At 40.0% G+C, this 18,364-nt stretch overlaps 1 protein-coding gene across 19 annotated transcripts in view; it reads right to left on the reverse strand.

Annotated features, from left to right (window-relative positions):
• NCOR1 (nuclear receptor corepressor 1) overlaps positions 1 to 18,364 on the reverse strand; it is a gene marked incomplete at its 3' end in the record, with an annotated part of 185,671 nt that overhangs the window by 79,199 nt on the left and 88,108 nt on the right. For 11 of the 19 annotated variants that reach the window (XM_084861475.1, XM_084861470.1, XM_084861464.1 and 8 more), the window contains 6 exons: positions 15,403 to 15,581; positions 14,856 to 14,910; positions 14,109 to 14,210; positions 6,742 to 6,869; positions 4,781 to 4,998; positions 3,235 to 3,297 (listed from right to left, as the gene is read on the reverse strand). In XM_084861475.1, the coding sequence (XP_084717601.1) occupies positions 3,235 to 3,297; positions 4,781 to 4,998; positions 6,742 to 6,869; positions 14,109 to 14,210; positions 14,856 to 14,910; positions 15,403 to 15,581 (745 nt within the window). The remainder of the gene's footprint in view (positions 1 to 3,234; positions 3,298 to 4,780; positions 4,999 to 6,741; positions 6,870 to 14,108; positions 14,211 to 14,855; positions 14,911 to 15,402; positions 15,582 to 18,364) is intronic. The other 8 variants (XM_084861459.1, XM_084861473.1, XM_084861463.1 and 5 more) reach the window with 1 other exon arrangement.

Raw genomic sequence — 18,364 nt, forward strand, 5'->3', positions numbered from 1 at the left:
ACTTCACTAGGAAATTATTTTAATTAAGGTATTAGATGTCTACCTATCTTACCATTGCCACCCCCCAACCAACTCCCATACATGCCCTCACCACCCAGTGTTTTGAGTCCATTGGTAATGCTTATATGCATGCATACAAGTCCTGCGGTTGATCTCTTATCTCCCCCACCTCTCTCTAAATTTCCCACTGCAATTTGACAGTATGTTTTATGCTTTACTGTCTCTGTATCTATCTTTAGTTCAACCGTTTATTATGTTCTTTATTATCCATAAGTGAGTGAGATCATGTGGTATTTTTCTTTCATTGACTGGCTTATTTCATTTAGCATAATGTTCTCCAATTCTGTCCAGGTTGCTGCAAATGGTAAGAATTCCTTCTTTTTTTTATGGCAGCATAGTATTCCATTGCGTAGATGTACCATAGTTTTCTGATTCAGTCATCTGCTGATGGGCATCTAGGCTGATTCCAAATCTTAGCTATTGTAAATCGTGCTGCTATGAACACAGGGATGCATATATAGTTTCATATTGGTATTTTAGTTTCTTAGGATATATTCCTAGGAGAGGGATTACTAGGTCAAATGGGAATTCCATTTTTAGTTTTTTGAGGAAACTCCATACTGTTCTCCACAGTGGCTGCACTAGTCTGCATTCCCACCAACAGTGCACAAGGGTTCCTTTTTCTCCACATCCTTGCAAACACTTGTCCTCTGATTTGTTCTTTTTTTGGTGTCCTGTAGTTTTCTGCGTATAGGACTTTTACCTCCTTATTTAAGTTTATTCCTAGGTATCTTAATTTTTTTTTGGTGTGACGGTAAATGGGATTACTTGAGTCTCTCTTCCTGTAAGTTCACTATTGGTGTATAGAAATGCCATAGATTTCATAGCATTAATTTTGTATCCTGCTACATTGCCAAATTCATTCATTAAGTATATTAGTTTTTTTATGGAGTCTTTCAGGTTTTTTATGTACAATATCATGTCATCTGCAAATAAGGACAGCTTTACTTCTTCTTTTCCAATTTGGATACCTTTTGTTCTTCTTGTCTGATTTCAATGGCTAGTACTTCCAGTACTATGTCAACCGGGAGTGGTGAGAGTGGGCATCCCTGTCTTGTTCCTGTTTATGGTTTTAGATTTTGCCCATTGAGCATGATGTTAGCTGTGGGTTTATCATATTATATAGCTTTTATTATGTTGAGATATGATCCTTCTATTCCCACTTTATCGAGAGTTTATATCAAGAAAGGGTGTTGGGTTTTGTCAAATGCTTTTTCTGCATCAATTGATATGACTATGTGATTTTTATTTCTCAATTTGTTTATGTGATGTATCACATTTATTGATTTACGGATATTGTACCATCCTTGCATTCCTGGGATAAATCCTACTTGGTCATGGTGTATGATCTTTCTGATGTACTGCTGGAGCCAATTTGCTAGGATTTTGGCATCTATGTTCATGAGAGATATTGGCCTAGGCTTCATTGAAGGAGCTTGGAAGTGTTCCTTCCTCTTGAATTTTTTGGAATAGTCTGAGGAGGATAGGTTTTAGTTCTTCCTTGAATGTTTGGTAAAACTCTCCTGTGAAGCCGTCTGGCCCTGGGCTTTTGTTTGCTGGAAGCTTTGATGACTGCTTCAATTTCTTCCATAGTTAATGGCCTACTGAGCTGTTTAGATTCTTCCTGATTGAGTTTTGGAAGGTTATATTTCTTCTAGGAATATGTCCATTTCCTCGAGGTTGTCCAGTTTGTTGGAATAGTTGTTCGTAGTATTTTTTTTAAAATATATTTTATTGATTTTTTTACAGAGAGGAAGATAGAGAGTTAGAAACATCGATGAGAGTCATCCATCAGCTGCCTCTTGCACACCCCCCACTGGGGATGTGCCCGCAACCAAGGTACATGCCCTTGACCAGAATTGAACCCGGGACCTTTCAGTCCCCAAGCCGACGCTCTATCCATTGAGCCAAACCGGTTTCGGCTGTTCGTAGTATTTTTTAACAATCCTTTATATTCCAGTGGGGGTTGTTGTTATTTCACCTCTTTCATTTCTGATTTTTTTTTATTTGGGTCCTCCTCTCTCTTTGCTTCTTGGTGATCCTTGCTAGAGGTTCATCAATCTTGTTTATCCTGTCAAAGAACCAGCTCTTGGTTTTGTTGATCTTTTGTATTGTTTCTTTGGACTTTATGTCTTTTATCTCCTCTCTGATCTTTATTATTTCCTTCTGCTTACACTGGGCTATTCTTTTTGCTCTTTTTCTAACTCTTTGAGATATAGGATTAAGTAATTTATTATTGTTTCTTGTTTTTTGCAGTAGGCTTGTAGAGCTATGAACTTCCTTCTCAAGACTGCTTTCGCTGTGTCCCAAAGATTTTGGATTGTTGTGTTTTCATTGTCATTTGCTGACATGATGTTTTTTATTTCTTTCTTGATCTCTGTGGTAACCTAGTCATTGCTTAATAGCATGACCTAGCCGGTTTGGCTCAGTGGATAGAGCATCGGCATGTGGACTGAAGGGTCCTAGGTTCGATTCCAGTCAAGGGTACATGCCTGGGGTTGCCCACTCAATCCCCAGTAGGGGCGTGCAGGAGGCAAGCGATCAATGATTCTCTCATTATTGATGTTTCTATCTCTCTCTTCCTCTCCATTCCTCTCTAAAATCAATAAAATATATTTTAAAAAATAAGATAAAAAGTTAAACATGTAATCATGACAAATCACAAATTTTCTAATCATGGCAAACTTCAAATAAAAGAACACTGCTGTATTTTTTATAAAGCTGGTTTATATAATACTTAAATGTATCACTCATTACCTGGTAAATAGCAAATAAATGAAATGTATCATTAAAAGTCAAGCTATTTACAATAAACTCTCTAGAATTATAAGGTAAATACTTAACTCCCTCAAAAATTGGTTAATCTCTCAAAAATTATTATATTTGAAAACAATGGGTGGATGGGGCCTTCCTCTGCACAGCAATTGATCGTGGAGCCCCGTCTGGGTAGCCTGGATCTCTCTTTGAGGAAATTTATATTTTCATATTACATTTTACTAATTTTCTTTCATCTCTGACACTTCTATTATAGAGAAAAGGCAAATAGCAATATTAAAGTATTTCCCCTAATTAATTTCCTTTCAATGTGCACAAATTAGTGCACTGCGCCACTAGTTATTAATAATCTTAAAAACAAAACAAAACAAAACTTGAAGAATCTGAACTATTGTTTACCTTTTTTAGCAACTTCCATTTCTTCTTCTGTCCACCGAGAAGTTTCTACAGGCTCTGTAGAAACTAAAATAAAGAGAGAAAAACCCAATAAGGTAGAGAAAAATTAACCCAAATCCTTCATTGACAGATTATATGGCCCAGACCACATAATTTTTAACCTATTTATCTGACATTTGGTGAAAGAATCTAAAGAAATAAGATGGCATCAGCCTCTTCCCCTACCAAACTAACGGGGAAAATGCAACACCTCCGTGATCTTTCTTAATGTTTTTTAAAGTTCGTCCATATCTGCATGTTTGATTACAATTAATTTATTTCTAAGAAGTCCCACTTTGCCCAGTGCCTTCCCAATCATTAGAGCTCCATCCTTCCCTAATGAAGAGTCAGAGGAAGAAACAGCACTCCACCTGCTGGTCCAGGCACAGTCCTCTCCCTTTCTCTGAGTCCCCATCTCTTCCTCTCTCGGAGGCTCTTATATTCATCTTCCGTGCCTGACATCTAGTAAACACGAATGAGTCACGAACTGAACACTTTCTCTTTTACTTTAGAAATAAAATTGAGACTATTAGGCCTAAAATGAGTGCCTGCTATATTCCCCTTCTCAATAGTATGTACTACCATCCACCCAGTCACTCCAATTAGTAACAGGATCGTCAGACTAGTCATTTTTGAATCCTTCCTCCCATTTACCACTCACATCCAATGATGTGTGTCAATTCTAATAACCTGAATCCACCTCTCCCTGCCTGGGCTGCTGCATGCATAATGCTGCCCTTCTACAATAGCTGATCCCTCTTCCTCCAGGCCTTCTTCTCTCTAATCTGAGCTCCACAATGTCACTAGATATATCTGAACAACAATCTAATCAAAGCACTCTGCTATTTAAAAACTTTGTAAGCAATGCAGCATATAATTCAAATAAGACCCTTTGTGATCTGCCTCTGCCCCCATCCTCTTGTCTACTATTTCCCTCACATTATTCTTGCCATTCCTAGAACTTGTATTTTCTTTCATATTTAATCTTACAGTAAAGTTAGAGTATCAATGGTGGTATTAGACATTAATATAATCCTTTACAAACTAATGAGACAATACTTAGTAACAAAGACAAATGCTTTTAACTGTTGGACTCAATATTCAGAATTCATTTCTATAGAAAATAATTTAACAAAGAAAATGTTGTATGAATTTTTAAAAATTACAGTGCTATGTTATCTTAAAAGGAGGCAGAAGATAACAAAAGGGAATGGGTCAGGAAATTGTGCCTCAGGGCACAATTCTAACATTTGATAGTCATCAGAGTAAAATTAAAGATGACTTAGAAACTAAAAAATATTCATATGTGCCATGTTAAAATATCAGAAAACAAAGTAGCATGTACATTAGGATTATAAGTAAGTAAAAAGAAAGCTAGACTTGCAAAGTATTTCTAGATTTGCATATTCCTCCTTAGTTTGGTGGCAGAAGAGGCTGATGCCATCCTATTTCTTTGGGAAACAGAATCCCAAACAAAAGTGTGGCCTGATAACTCCATCCACCCACTCACTGGGTTCTGGTGGCGGCGGCAGAGGCGGAGGGGGCTCCTCGGTGGCGGCTGCAGCTGCAGCACTGGCAGCAGCGGCTTCATTTGTCATGGACCTGGTGATCCGGCCCTTTCGGCGGCCCTGACTATTGGCAGTCTTTCGTCCCCGAGGTATGGCCTGTTCTCTCTCCTCAGTTTCTTCTGCTATACCTTCTGTTTTGTCCTTTTCCTTAGTATTTTCTCTGAAAACAAAAGTGAATGAAAAGTTTGTGTGATTTAAGATATACATATGTCAAAGAAGGCAGCTTTGAAAAATATTTAAATAGAAACTGAATGAAACTAACCAATTCCTTCATTACTAAAACAAAATTCATAAAAAAAATTGTCATGCCCCAATTTTGAGGAGTTTTGACTGATTCAAATTAAGATATTTCACAAAGACTTATTTTATTTGTTTAATGGACTTAATATGTAAACACATTTCAAATCACCTAACTTAGATACCAGAAGACTCTGAGGAAGGAATGAAGCACAGAAACAGCCCAGTGCACCTGCAATGCAGAGGCAGGGGACATGGAAAGGTAGGAGTCCTGGATTTCTGGGTTTTGCTGCAACACAAGTTCTCTCCTTTGTGAAACCAAGAAGCTGAAATGGACACTTCATGCCAGATGCTCTTTCGGTAATACCAGTCTACAATATTGTTTTATTAAAGCAGGCTCTACATTCTTAACCACCTCCAGGACAGGTATGTACAAACAGGGCAGTGTGGCCCAGTAGTTAGGAAAATGGCCTCTGGACCCAGGCTGCCTGGGTTCATACAGAGCTCTATGTGACGACTAGCCCTGTGATGACCTTGGACAAACAACCTTACTCTGTGGAGCTGTTTTTCTCATCTGTAATATGAGGATAATAATAGTATATTTCATAGGGCTGTTGTGAGAATTACAGAAATTAGTTTCTGTAAAATGCTTAGAACAGTGTCTGGAACATAGTAAACTTCGTAGGTGTTTGCTACTATTAAAGCTAAACTTCCGCCCCAATGGGTTTGGCTCAGTTGATAAAGTATTGGACCATGGACTGAAGGTCTCAGGTTCGATTCCGGTCAAGGGCATGTACCTTGGTTGCGGGCACATCCCCAGAAGGGGGTGTGCAGGAGGCAGCTGATCGATGTTTCTCTCTCATTGATGGTTCTAACTATCTTCCTCCCTTCCTCTCTGTAAACAATCAATAAAATATATATATTTTTAAAAAGCTAAACTTCCTTTAGGCTATAACATGTTTATCATAGTCTCAGGCACTTAGGAAAAACACAATAAGTGGTCATTACTATAACAATAGTACTATATGTAATACAACATTTACACCTAAAATTGGTGACTATTGTTCTATATAAACAATGTTTTAACAACGCTGACCTCTGGGGAGACACAATCAACCCAGGCGCTAAGCTCTAAGTCCCCACACCACCGACCCAATATGTACACAAGGAACTAAGTCTCTGAGTGGCAGAATCACAGACTGATTTTATTTCTATTGTACTCTCTTTTTCTAATTTTCTATAATGAGCAAGAATTGCTTTTATAACCTCAAAAACAACCACAAACAAACCAAGAACTCTATTTTATATGAGAGATAAGATAAAGCTGAAATTTAGGTATTATACAAATGAGGTACAAAAAAAGATCATGAGGTATCTTTGAAATCAAAGATTAAATTTGATATAATTCAGTGATAAGTATATATTATTATAGCCTATTCCTTCTTAAGTAATATATACTATGTCTGGCAAATAAACCTCGTAAGCCAAAAGTTATATTTACTGAAATACTCCACTCCTTATTTATGTCAAGTAACTATTCAGTGATTAAAAGCACACATCACATTGATTTTTTTATCTTGTTTTATACCTTCAAAAGATTCAATTTCATTATTTAAAAATAAGTATAACATTTAACTAATTATTTAATTCTAAATATTTAACTTACTTAGAATCCTCCTTTTCATCTTTTTCTTCTTCATCTTTTTTTTCCTCTTCTTTTTTTTCTGTTTTTTCTGCTTTATCTTCCTCTTTTTCTTCTACTTTTTCTTCTTGTGATGGTCGGGCAATTTGCTGCTAGAATAAACCATCATTTATAAAATTCAAAGGTAAAAGAACTAGCTCCTCAAATTCTGATAATGAGTTTTAATAATTATCTATGCAAAAAAATAAATGATTGTTTTATTAATCTTTTACAATGTAATTAGGAATAATGTATTTTCTAAAAAAGTCTAATGCTCTTTAATATATTCTACATATATTGTTTAAAAGGTCAAATAGACAAACACACACACACACACACACACACACACACACACACACACAGTGTTTGAATCCATTAAAGAATCAAAAATGTTAAGATTTCACTAGAAATCTAAGGTTGGTTTTCTCTTTTTGTAACTACTATATCTAATCTGTCAATTAAGCATTTCAACTTTAACTTAAAATTTGATAACCTATATTTTAACAAAACCCATCCCCTTATTATTTGATGTTTACTACATTCTCAATATTTTCATCATAGACTAGAGGCCCAGCACGCATGAAATAGTGCACGGTCAGGGTACCTAGGCCTAGCCTGACCTCCGTCTCATGGCCTCTGCTGCCCTGCGAAGCTACTTGAAGCTCCACGCCCCGGGAATGCTTGCCACGCTCACCGCCCCTCGACTGCACCGCGAGGCTCCCCCAGCGCCGGGACTGCTCTGTGACACTCTCCCCGCCCCGCCACTGCTCAGCAAAACTCCCCCGCCCCACGCCTGCTTCATGAGACTCACTGCCGCCTGCGAAGCAGCCCACCACCGCTGCTCAACAGTCCCCATCCGGTCCCACCCCTGGGTGCCCCTCCTGTCGAGCAGCTGGGGGGGAGGGGCTGGCGAAGAGGGCGGGACCAAGAAGTGCTCCATGCACTTCATGGTGACCTGTGGCCAGTTCCGTTGTGACACTGTGACACCTCCTAGCTCTTTATTTATATTAGGATAATAGTACATGAAACATCTTTATGCTTTTACTCTTTTGGGGGACATTCACTTAATGGAATTAGTAAAAAGCTATGGTAATTTATCAAGACTGAAGTAATTTGGAAAAATAAAAAGAATGTAATAAAGTGAAAAGAAGTAAAGCACAAACATTTCTAAGCTCAAATTACAAATGTGTGTGTGTGTGTGTGTGTGTGTGTGTGTATACGTGATAAGTGTCTGTCCCAACGGTCGCTATGATGTGCACTACCAGGGGGGAGTCGCTCAATGCAGGAGCTGCCATGAGGCACCAGGTCAAGGTGGGTGCGAGCAGGGGCCCAACCGCCCTGCCGATTGCCCTACAGATGGCAACCAGGGGCAGTGGCGGCTGGGAATGGCGCCAGGCGGAAGGCCCAGCCCAACTGATCACCCCACAGGCAGGATGGTAGAGCAGGTGAGGGGGTAGCCACAGAGGGTGCCAGACAGGCTGAAGGACTACAAGGATGGGGGTGTGAGCAGATGCTGCAAGCCTGGGGCTCGAGTTGGGGCCCAATCTCCACAGGCCACCCTGAGAGACCCCACCCGTGCACAAATTCATTCACTGGGCCTCTAGTAATCTCATAAAGGATGAAAGAGGCAGGATAATAAAAAGCTAGAAAAAATAAGTCCAGAGGCATGAAGGCATAGAATAGACTAACAAATCTCGGAGGGGTGGGGATGGGACATAGGAAGAAATAAAGCAAAGAACTTACATATATATATGCATAACGCATGGGCACAGATAATAGTGTGGTGAAGCCCTGGGTTGGGGTAGAGGCTGAGTGGAGAGGGGTAAAGAGAGAGAAAGTGGGGAACATATGTACTATGTCCAACAATAAAATATATATATACTAGAGGTCTGGTGCACAAAATTCATGCCCTCTCTCAGCCGGGCCTGCACCCTCTCGCAGTCCGGAGCCCTCGGGGGATGTCCAACAGATGCTACAGTGGAGCTGTGCTCGCTGGCTGTGAGCCTGGCTTTTGGCTGAGCAGTGCTCTCCCTGTGGGAGCACATTGATCCCCAGAGGGCAGCTCCGCATTGAGCCTCTGCTCCCTGGTGGTCAGTGCATGTCACTTCAATCAGTCATTCCACTGTTGTGCCAAAACCTGCTCTCTAGCATCCCCAGAGGGGTTCCAGATTGTGAGAGGGAGCAGACCAGGCTGAGGGACCCCATCAATGCACAATTGGGCCATGAAGGGACATGGGAGATTGGCCAGCTAAGGAGAGGCCACAGGGAGGGCTCCAGGGCATATCCAGCCCATCTTCCTCAATCCTAATCAGCCAGACCCGAGCATGAAGTTAACCTACCAGTCAGAGCGTCTCTCCCTGGTTATCAATGAACATCATAGCTACTGGCCGACTGTCTGCCCCCTGGTGGTCAGTGCAGATCATAGTGAGTGGTTGAGAGGCCTTAGCATATCATTAACATATTATGTTTTGATTGGTTAAACAGCTGACTGGCCAACTGGACACTTAGCATACTAGGCTTTTTTTATGTGGGATGTTACCCATACAATTAAATTACTACTGGGCATATCATTTATAATTCTAGATCTCAAATAATAGTATTTAAGAGTAGGCTTTTGGTTTCCAATTTTTAATATGTATTCATGGTTTCAACTAAAATTTATAATAAACCACTCATTCTTATCATGGGATGCTAATAAGTTGAACTGTAAAACTGGATTGGGCAGTATCTAACAGCATTTTGAGAGAAGAGTCTAAACTTTTGCCACATCTAAACTTTTGTGATCCCTGAACACAATTTTTAACAAAAATATGATTACCTGTTTAATTTATGATTCTGAGATTAAAAACTCACTTTCAGAATCCTACATAATAAAAGGCTAATATGCAAATACTGACTGGTGGAACGACTGGTCACTCTGATGCACACTGACCAACAGGGGCAGACGCTCAATGCAGGAGCTGCCCCCAGTAATCGGTGCGCTCCACAGGGGGAGAGCTGCTCCGGAAGCAGCTCATGGCCGGAGAGTGCAGCCGCAGTGACAGGAGTTCCTCCTGCCGCCGGACATCCCCTGAGGGCAACCAGACTTGGAGAGGGCGCAGGCCAGGCAGAGGGACCCCCTTCTCTGAATGCACAAATTTGGTGCACCGGGCCTCTCATAAATAATAAGCAAGGCACTTTATGGCAATAATAGGTTGATAATCTATTTTCAACCGGAAAGCAGGTTTTAGCCTGACAGTGTAATGACTGGTTGCTGTGACATTCCAAGCTCACAAACTTGGAATCTTTAGATCATTAGTTTACTATGCATAAGAAGGGGAGGGAAGGGAGAAGCAGGCAAAAACTGAAAGAATAGAGTGAGCTTCAGTGGAGCTCTATAGAGTCTTGAAATACTAAATGTGCCCTAATCACTGTGGGATTATATAAGGTAATGCCTAGTGATTCCAACTTGATTGGATAATAAACCAGTAAAGTGATTTTTCAAGTCAGCTGGATCTCTATGATATATTCACCAGAGTAAAATAAAGAAGGTAAAATCAAGACACATGAATTTAAGAATTTTTAACTTATAACTAGATATTTTTAAAAGTGTTTTCTATATAGTACATTCTATTCTTTCCAAATCAGATCTTTTTGCCAAACTCCAAGTTTATATAGCTAAATGTGTACATTAGATCTCCATTTGGATGTCTAACAGGTATTTAAAATTTAGCATGTCTTCAAATCTGCTCCTCCTAAAATACCTGTTCCTTCTTTAGCCATGCCTTTCACAGTAAATGGCACACTCCATAAACCCAAATTTGAATTATCTTTGATAACTGTTTTTCTCACATTCCCCCACAATCAAACAATCAGCAAAATTCTTAGGCCTTATCTTTAAATATATCCTAAGTATTATAATAAAAGGGTAATATGCAAATTGACCTTAACGTTGAACAAATGGTCGCAATGATGCACACTGACCACCAGGGGGCAAGCATTCAACACAGGAGCTGCCCCCGATTATCAGTACACTCCCACAGGGGGTGCTCGGCTCAGTCACAAGCCGAGCTGAGGGATGCAAGCACAGCACTGGTGGTGGGAACCTCTCTCTCCTCCTCAGCAGTCGGACATCCCCCAAAAGCTCCCAGGCTGCCAGAGGGATATCTGACTGCCAGCTTAGGCCCAGTTCCCTGGGGAGCGGGCCTAAGCCACAAGTGGACATCCCCAGAGGGGTCCCAGACTGCAAACCAGGCTGAGGGACACCCCTGAGTGCACGAATTTTTGTGCACCAGGCCTCTAGTGCGTGAGTGCGCGTGCGCATGCGCGTGTGCGTGTGCATGTGTGTGTGTGTGTGTGTGTGTGTGTGTGTGTATAATATATATATATATCCAGAAACTAAACAGTTCTCACCACCACTCAACTATAGCCAACTTTAAGCCACAGGGATTATAACTGTTCTCCCCACTCTTTTCTTGCCTCACAAATCTAACCTCAATAGAGCAGTCAGAATAGTCTGTCACAACTAAAATCTGTTATTATACTTCTGCTTAAAGGTCCAATGGATTCTCCTCTTATTTGGTATCAGCTCTAATGTCATTCAGTTCTCTTTATAGTTTTGTTAATCCTCACCTGAGAATATTTTATCCATTGATTTTTATTTTTTATTTATTTATTATTATTATTTTTTTTATAGAGAGGAAGGGAGAGAGATAGAGAGCCAGAAACATCGATGAGAGAGAAACATCGACCAGCTGCCTCCTACACACCCCCTACTGGGGATGTGCCCGCAACCAATGTACATGCCCTTGACCGGAATAGAACCTGGGACCTTTCAGTCCACAGACCGATGCTCTACCACTGAGCCAAACCGGTTTCGGCTGTTTTTATTTTTAGAGAGAAGGGAAGGGGAGAGACAAAGAGAGAAACACCCCTGTTACAGTGACACACGGATTGATTGCCTCCCACATAAGTCCTGACCAGGCTAGGGATCAAACCTACAAACGGTACAAACGGGGGGGGGGGGGGGTAATACTTTGCCCTTGATCGGAAATCGAACCAATGATCTTTCAATCCATGGGCTAAACCACTAATCACTGAACCAAACGGCTAGGGCTCATTCTGTTCTATATTAAACTAATACCACCTAATTTCTAAAAAGCTGTCTATCTATTTTGACACAAATAAAATGAAGTACACAAGTAATTAAGAAACAGAGATAAGATTCTTTTAGCTGAGATGGTGGTATAAGTCCATTATTTAACCCCCTCCTTCCACAAATTTCCAGTGAAACAACCAAAAACCTACAGAACTAAAAGGAAAATCTTCAAGGTAACCTACAAGTGATTGTGAGCGGGACTAGAATGTTGGAAGGCTGACTAAACCCAAACTGAACCTACTTGAGGGCAAGCATCCTAAGGGTTGGGTCAAGATGATGATACATATGGAAAATCTCAGTTCTGCAAATGCACTCGGTGATATGCTAAGGGTGCTATCACATAGAACAAGAATGTGCAGAGGGAAACACTAATATGGCTAAGAACTACAAAGGCAAGTGAGCCACAGAGAGTGAAGTGGTACCCCAATAACTTTAGAAGACAAATGTTTCTGAGTTAACAGAGACACTCCTGTCACTAGAGCTTTCCCCTTTATCACAAGCAAGACACTGCTAATCCAGCATTGATAAGGTATAATAAACATCAAATTATCCCTTTACATTACCTGGGATTGAAAAAAAGTACACAGTAACATATAAAATTTCTAAATATAAAATTAATGTTATAAATACTAGTTTGTAGTTAGAAATAAAGCTATTTTAAATAATTTGTAGCTGAAACTTGTTGAAAATGTAGATGGGCTCAAGCACTTCTTGCAAAAGGACCTTGGTTCCACTTTGCCGGTAGGAAGCAGGGGGAAAGCCCTGGGTCCTTTGGTGGGACAGTTTCCTATCTCACTACCAACATTCAATTTGCTGCCATTCAATTTATAAGTCTTTACAAGCATCCATCTCTTCGTTTCCACACTCTCAGTCCCACTGATGTACAAGCATACTCTTTCCTCCCTTCTTATCCCCATCAGCCCTGCCACCCATTTCTGTTTTATTTTATGAGCAAATCTTACAAACAAGACTACACTTATACTATTGCCACTTCCACACCTTCTATATTCCCTTCAGTTCACTATATCTTATTTCTGACTCCCTCACCAATTCACTGAAAATATATATCAAGGTCATCTCAGCTGACTCAACATCTAGCAGCATATCACACAGTTAACTTAGGAAACATTCCCAATACTTTTTTGACCAAGAAATAAGTTTTGAATAATATGTAATTACATCTTATGAGGTAGTGTTCTGTAAGAAAAAATGACCCAGAAAACACAAAATTATGACTATAAATAATGAAAAAACTGTGTCAACCTGTTTCTGGTGACCAAAGAGACCAAGAGAAGAAAGAGTAGCTGTGCACAGAAACCATAAGAAATTTAGGAATGCTAGGGAGCAATCAGCAGCTGTCCAAGTTCATGCAGACAATTCAATGTGTGACTTGTATCTGGGGGTGGAGGATAACAGGTGATTGCATTCTCCCAATAGTCCCACTGGTAAAGCACACATGAGCTGTGACAGGTGTGAGTATTTTTGAAGAAGTAACTGTGAAAACATATACTACATTGTATAAAAAACTATCTTTTTAGGTAAAGTACTTTCTTTGAGATATTTATTTATTTATTTATTTTAAGATTCCCCCCCCCCCCCCCAATTGATTTTTTAAGACAGAGGAAGAGTGAGGAGAGAAACATCAGTCAACTGCCTCCTAAACGCCCTCTACCAGCGGGACGGGGGCACATGGGAATCGAACCGGCAATCTTTCATGCACAGGATAAAACCCAACCAACTGAGGCACATCAGCCAGGGCTCAAATGCTTTTTAAGATTTAAACTATCTAAACTCCAAAAATGAAATTAAATCCACTACTCTGGTTACCATGCTATATTTCTCTCTCTTACCTATCTGTCTCTTCCTCAAACAATGGATTGGTAAAGATGATATAGTAAATAAGGTGTTAAGGGTCTCAAATTTAATTACATTATTATTGTTAACACTGATGCATGATTTAGATGACAAGGAAGTATAAAAATTTTCTCATTAATGAGTAAGTCTCTCATACTAGAAACTTAAATACATTCAAAATGAAAAATACAACACTTAAAAATATATAGTTTAACTTCAAAGCATGTTCATAATATCCTAATTCAATAGAAACGCCAATCCCCAAAGTACAGATTATTAAGTACAAAGCTCCTATTATAACAATTTCATCTTCCTGTTTACACCAACCCTGAAACATCTTCCATACAGTATTGATACACACCTGGTTTCTTCCTCTACGTTTTCCATAATTCCTTCTAACTAAGGCTTTATAGTTTTCATTTTTCTTGGTTAAGTAGTAATATAAAACACAATCAGGAACACTCTGTAAGTAAAAAAGAAATATTTTTGAGGATCCAATTAAATAATTTTTTTTTTTTTAATCAAGTAACACTTTCTAGGAGAATCTCTGGTTTTCTCAAAGTATAAATTGAGGTGAAACACACATGACATAGTTGGGCTCTAAAAATGTACATATTATGTATATTACTTTAATAAGCAATCCAAATTACATTAAAAAAAAAACCAAAAAAACTAGGAACTACCAGAAACATTCAACAACTTTCTTATTAATCAGGAACTAAATTCCTATTCTTATTGCATATTTGTAAACATTCAAATTGTCTCTTTAAATATTTTTCCACAAAACAATATATTCAACCCACTGTAAAAAAATTTCAGGAAAAATTAGGACCATGATATTTTAATTAGAAATTGAATGAGGTTAAAAAAAAATTGTAATCTATATGTTTTTAGAAAAACACATCAGGTTATTTTCATTAGCCATGTTCTGTGATTTGTAAGCATATAATTATAAATATCACTATATTAGTCACATGAAAATCTTTTCTGTAGCAAATCCTTTGCAAAAATCAGATGCCATTCACTATTTTTGGGTATTAGAGCATAAAATTTCAAAGTAGCGATCATCAAAAACCTATAAACATTTTCAATACCAATCACTGCTCACCTTTCTTTCCAAGTAGGATGCAATTAGTCCAAAGTTTTTTGGATGCTGGATAAACCTGTGTAAAAAAAAACACACAACACACACACACACACACACACACACACACACACACAAACACATATTTTAACAACTCAAAAGCAGGGGAGGGGGGTGCAAACCTCGAGAATAGAAATATGTACCAACAAAATCCCAGTGGTTCCTAGCTGCCAACCTGAGGAACAACTGGAATCTTAAAGAGCACAAGTTCCTGTGTGCCATCCACCAGGAAATGACTGGAGTGGTCTATGACAGAGTACAGAAATCTGTACTTTTAAAAAGCAGCCCAGATGATTCAGATACCACCCATGTTTGGGTACCTCTCTTAACCTGACTACATAACCCCAGTTCTTATCTGTTACCTATATATCCACCTATAAACTTATGGGAAGATCACCTCAAATCTATATTCTCTACTTTGCAGTATCAATTCAAATGCCAAAAGGGGGCTAAGTGTTTTTTTTACTAACTATGTAAGCTTCTAGTAGATAATAATTTAAATTTAAATTACTTGTCCTTAAAGATCTCCTTCTCGTGGTCAGTCCAAACATTCATAAACTGCCTATCTTTATAAACCTTCATGGGGTCCTCCATAAGCCCATTCATGTTAATGAACTTGACCCGTCTTTGTTCTGCATCAAACATCATAGGTGGAATCACAGAGAGCTGCCGCATTTGTTTCTCATTATTCTGGGGGAGAAAAAAAAAAAAGCAGTTTACATAAAATAAAATGTAAAGAGAGTCACAGACTGTCTTTATACTAAAACAAAAACAAAAACCCACACTGTAGTTCAATACGTAGTTCAATCACAATAGTAGTATACAGCATAACATCTCACATGTAGTAATTACTCAAATATCCAACAAGTAACAATTCAATGAATGATAGAGTATACATATCCTATATGATAAAAGAGTAATATGCAAATTAAACACCACTCCATTATGCCCACCGGCCAATCAGAGTTGAGTATGCAAATTAACCCCAACCAAGATGGCTGCAGCCACAAAGAGCAGGAGGGAGGCTTGAGTTTCCCTGGCAATGAAGGAAGCCAAGCTTTCCTCACACCCTGGCTGGCCAAGGCCTCCACTCAAGGGTACAAAGTTTCAATTATAGAAGGTAAAAAATTCCAACAGAAATGGCAACAGCTACGGAGCTGGAAGAGCAGGAGGCTAGGGTTGGCCTAGGCAATGGAGGAAGCCAAGCTTTTGCAGCCCTGGCTGGCTCAGGCCTTCACTCCAGGCTACAAAGTTTCAATTGTAGAAGACAAATAAATTCCAGATACCAGGGCCTCTGCTTGGGTCACCAGGGGGGCGTGGCTGGCCTGCAAACAACCACAGGCCCCTCACCCAGGCCGCCCCACGCCACACGCCCCATGCCCCATGCCCCAAGAGAACCCCCACCCTGATCCAGGGCACCAGCAAACCAACTGGCCCCTCACCCATGCACCAGGCCTCTATCCTACCTAATAAAATAATATGCAGATTGACCATCACTCCAACACACAAGATGGCTGCCACCATGTGGTCAAAGATCCTGCCCTCATGTGGACACAAGATGGCCAGCAGGGGAAGGCAGATGGGAAGGACCAGGCCTGCAAGGGAGGGCAGTTGGGGGTGATCAAGCCTGCAGGGGAGGGCAGTTAGGGGTGACCAGGCCAGCAGAGGAGTGAGGTTGGGGGCAAACAGGCTGGCAGGGTTAGACATCAATCAGGCTAGCAGGGGAGTGATTAGGGGTGATCATACTGGCATGCAGAAGTGGTTAGGAGCAATCAGGAAGGCAGGCAGGTGAGCAGCTGGAAGCCAGCAGTCCTGGATTGTGAGAGGGGTCCCAGATTGGAGAGGGTGCAGGCTGGGCTGAGAGACAACCCCTACCTCTGTGCATGAATTTCATGCACCAGGCCTCTAGTATAATAAAAGCCTAATTGCTAAGTGTCTGACCATTCATTGGACCATTAGACCAGTCGCTATGATGCACACTGACTATCAGGAGGCAGATGCTCGACCAGTAGGTTAGCTTGCTGCTGGGGCCTGGCCAATTGAAACAGACCGGACATGCACTGGAGTCCTCCTGTGATCTCTCCCTGGCCCCAATTGTGAACCAGTGGGGTCCCTTGGCCTGGCCTACCCCCTTTCACAATCCAGAACCCATCAGGAGTTGTCAGAGAGCTGTTTTCAGCCCGGACCTGCAGGCCAAGTCAAGGGGCCCTACCAGTGCATGAATCTGTGCACCAGGCCTCTAATATTTGTTATAATCTATTACTACAAGTTGATAAAAGGTTTTAAGTTATTTTCAGGGGTGAAATTGGTTAATAGGGTCATACGTGTTTCAAGTGTACATTGCTATGATACATCATCTGTATATTGCATAGTGTGTCCACCACGAAAAGTCAAATCATCTTCCGTCACCATATATGTGGCACATTTATCCCCCACCACCCCCTTCCTTCTGTAACCATCAGACTGTCGTCCATGTCTTTGAATTTCAGTTTTTCCCACATGAGTGAAATCATATGGTTCTTAGCTTTTCTGACTTATTCACTTAGCATAATATTCCCAAGATCCATCCATGTTGTCACAAATGGCAATATTTTGTCTTTTCTTATGGCTGACTAGTATTCTATAGCATATATGTACTAGATCTTCTTATCCAGTCCTCCATGGAAGGACACTTTGATTGTCTTTATGCCCTGGCCACTGTGAATAATGCTGCAATGAACATAGAGGTCCATAGAGCTTTATGAATAATTGTTTTTTAGTGTTTTTTAATATATTTTATTGATTTTTTAGTGAGGAAGGGAGAGAGATAGTCAGAAACATCAATGACGGAGAAACGTCGATCAGCTGCCTCCTACACACCCCCTACTGGGGATGTGCCCGCAACCAAGGTACATGCCCTTGACCAGAATCGAACCTGGGACCTTTCAGTCCCCAGACTGACGCTCTATCTATTGGTTTTTAAGTTTTACAGGTAGGTATCCAGGAGAAGGATTGCTGAATTATATGTTAACTCTACTCTTAATTTTTTGAGGAACCGCCACACTGTTTTTCCCAACACTTAATACCTGTCTTATTGATAATAAAATTCTAACAGGTATGAGGTGGTATTGTCGTTTTGATTTATATTTCCCTAATAGCTATTGAAATTGAACATCTCTTCATATATCTGTTGGCCTTTTGTATGTCTTCTCAGGAGAGGTATCTGTTCAGGCCCACTGACTATTTTTTAATTAGATTGTTTGTTGGTGTTGAATTTTATAAGTTCTTTGTAGATTTTGGATTTTAACCCCTTATCTCCCATTCAGTTGGTTGCCTTTTTGTTTGTTGGCAGGTTCTTTTGCTGTGCAAAAGCTTTTTAGTTCGATATAGTCCCATTAGTTTATTTTTTCCTTTACTTCCCTTACCTTAAGAATTAAATTCATAAAATATTCTCTATGACCAAAATCCATAAGATTAGCACCTATGTTTTCTTC

Source organism: Pipistrellus hanaki (assembly GCF_964339955.1).
Source record: "Pipistrellus hanaki genome assembly, chromosome: 16".
Classification (NCBI taxonomy): domain Eukaryota; kingdom Metazoa; phylum Chordata; class Mammalia; order Chiroptera; family Vespertilionidae; genus Pipistrellus; species Pipistrellus hanaki.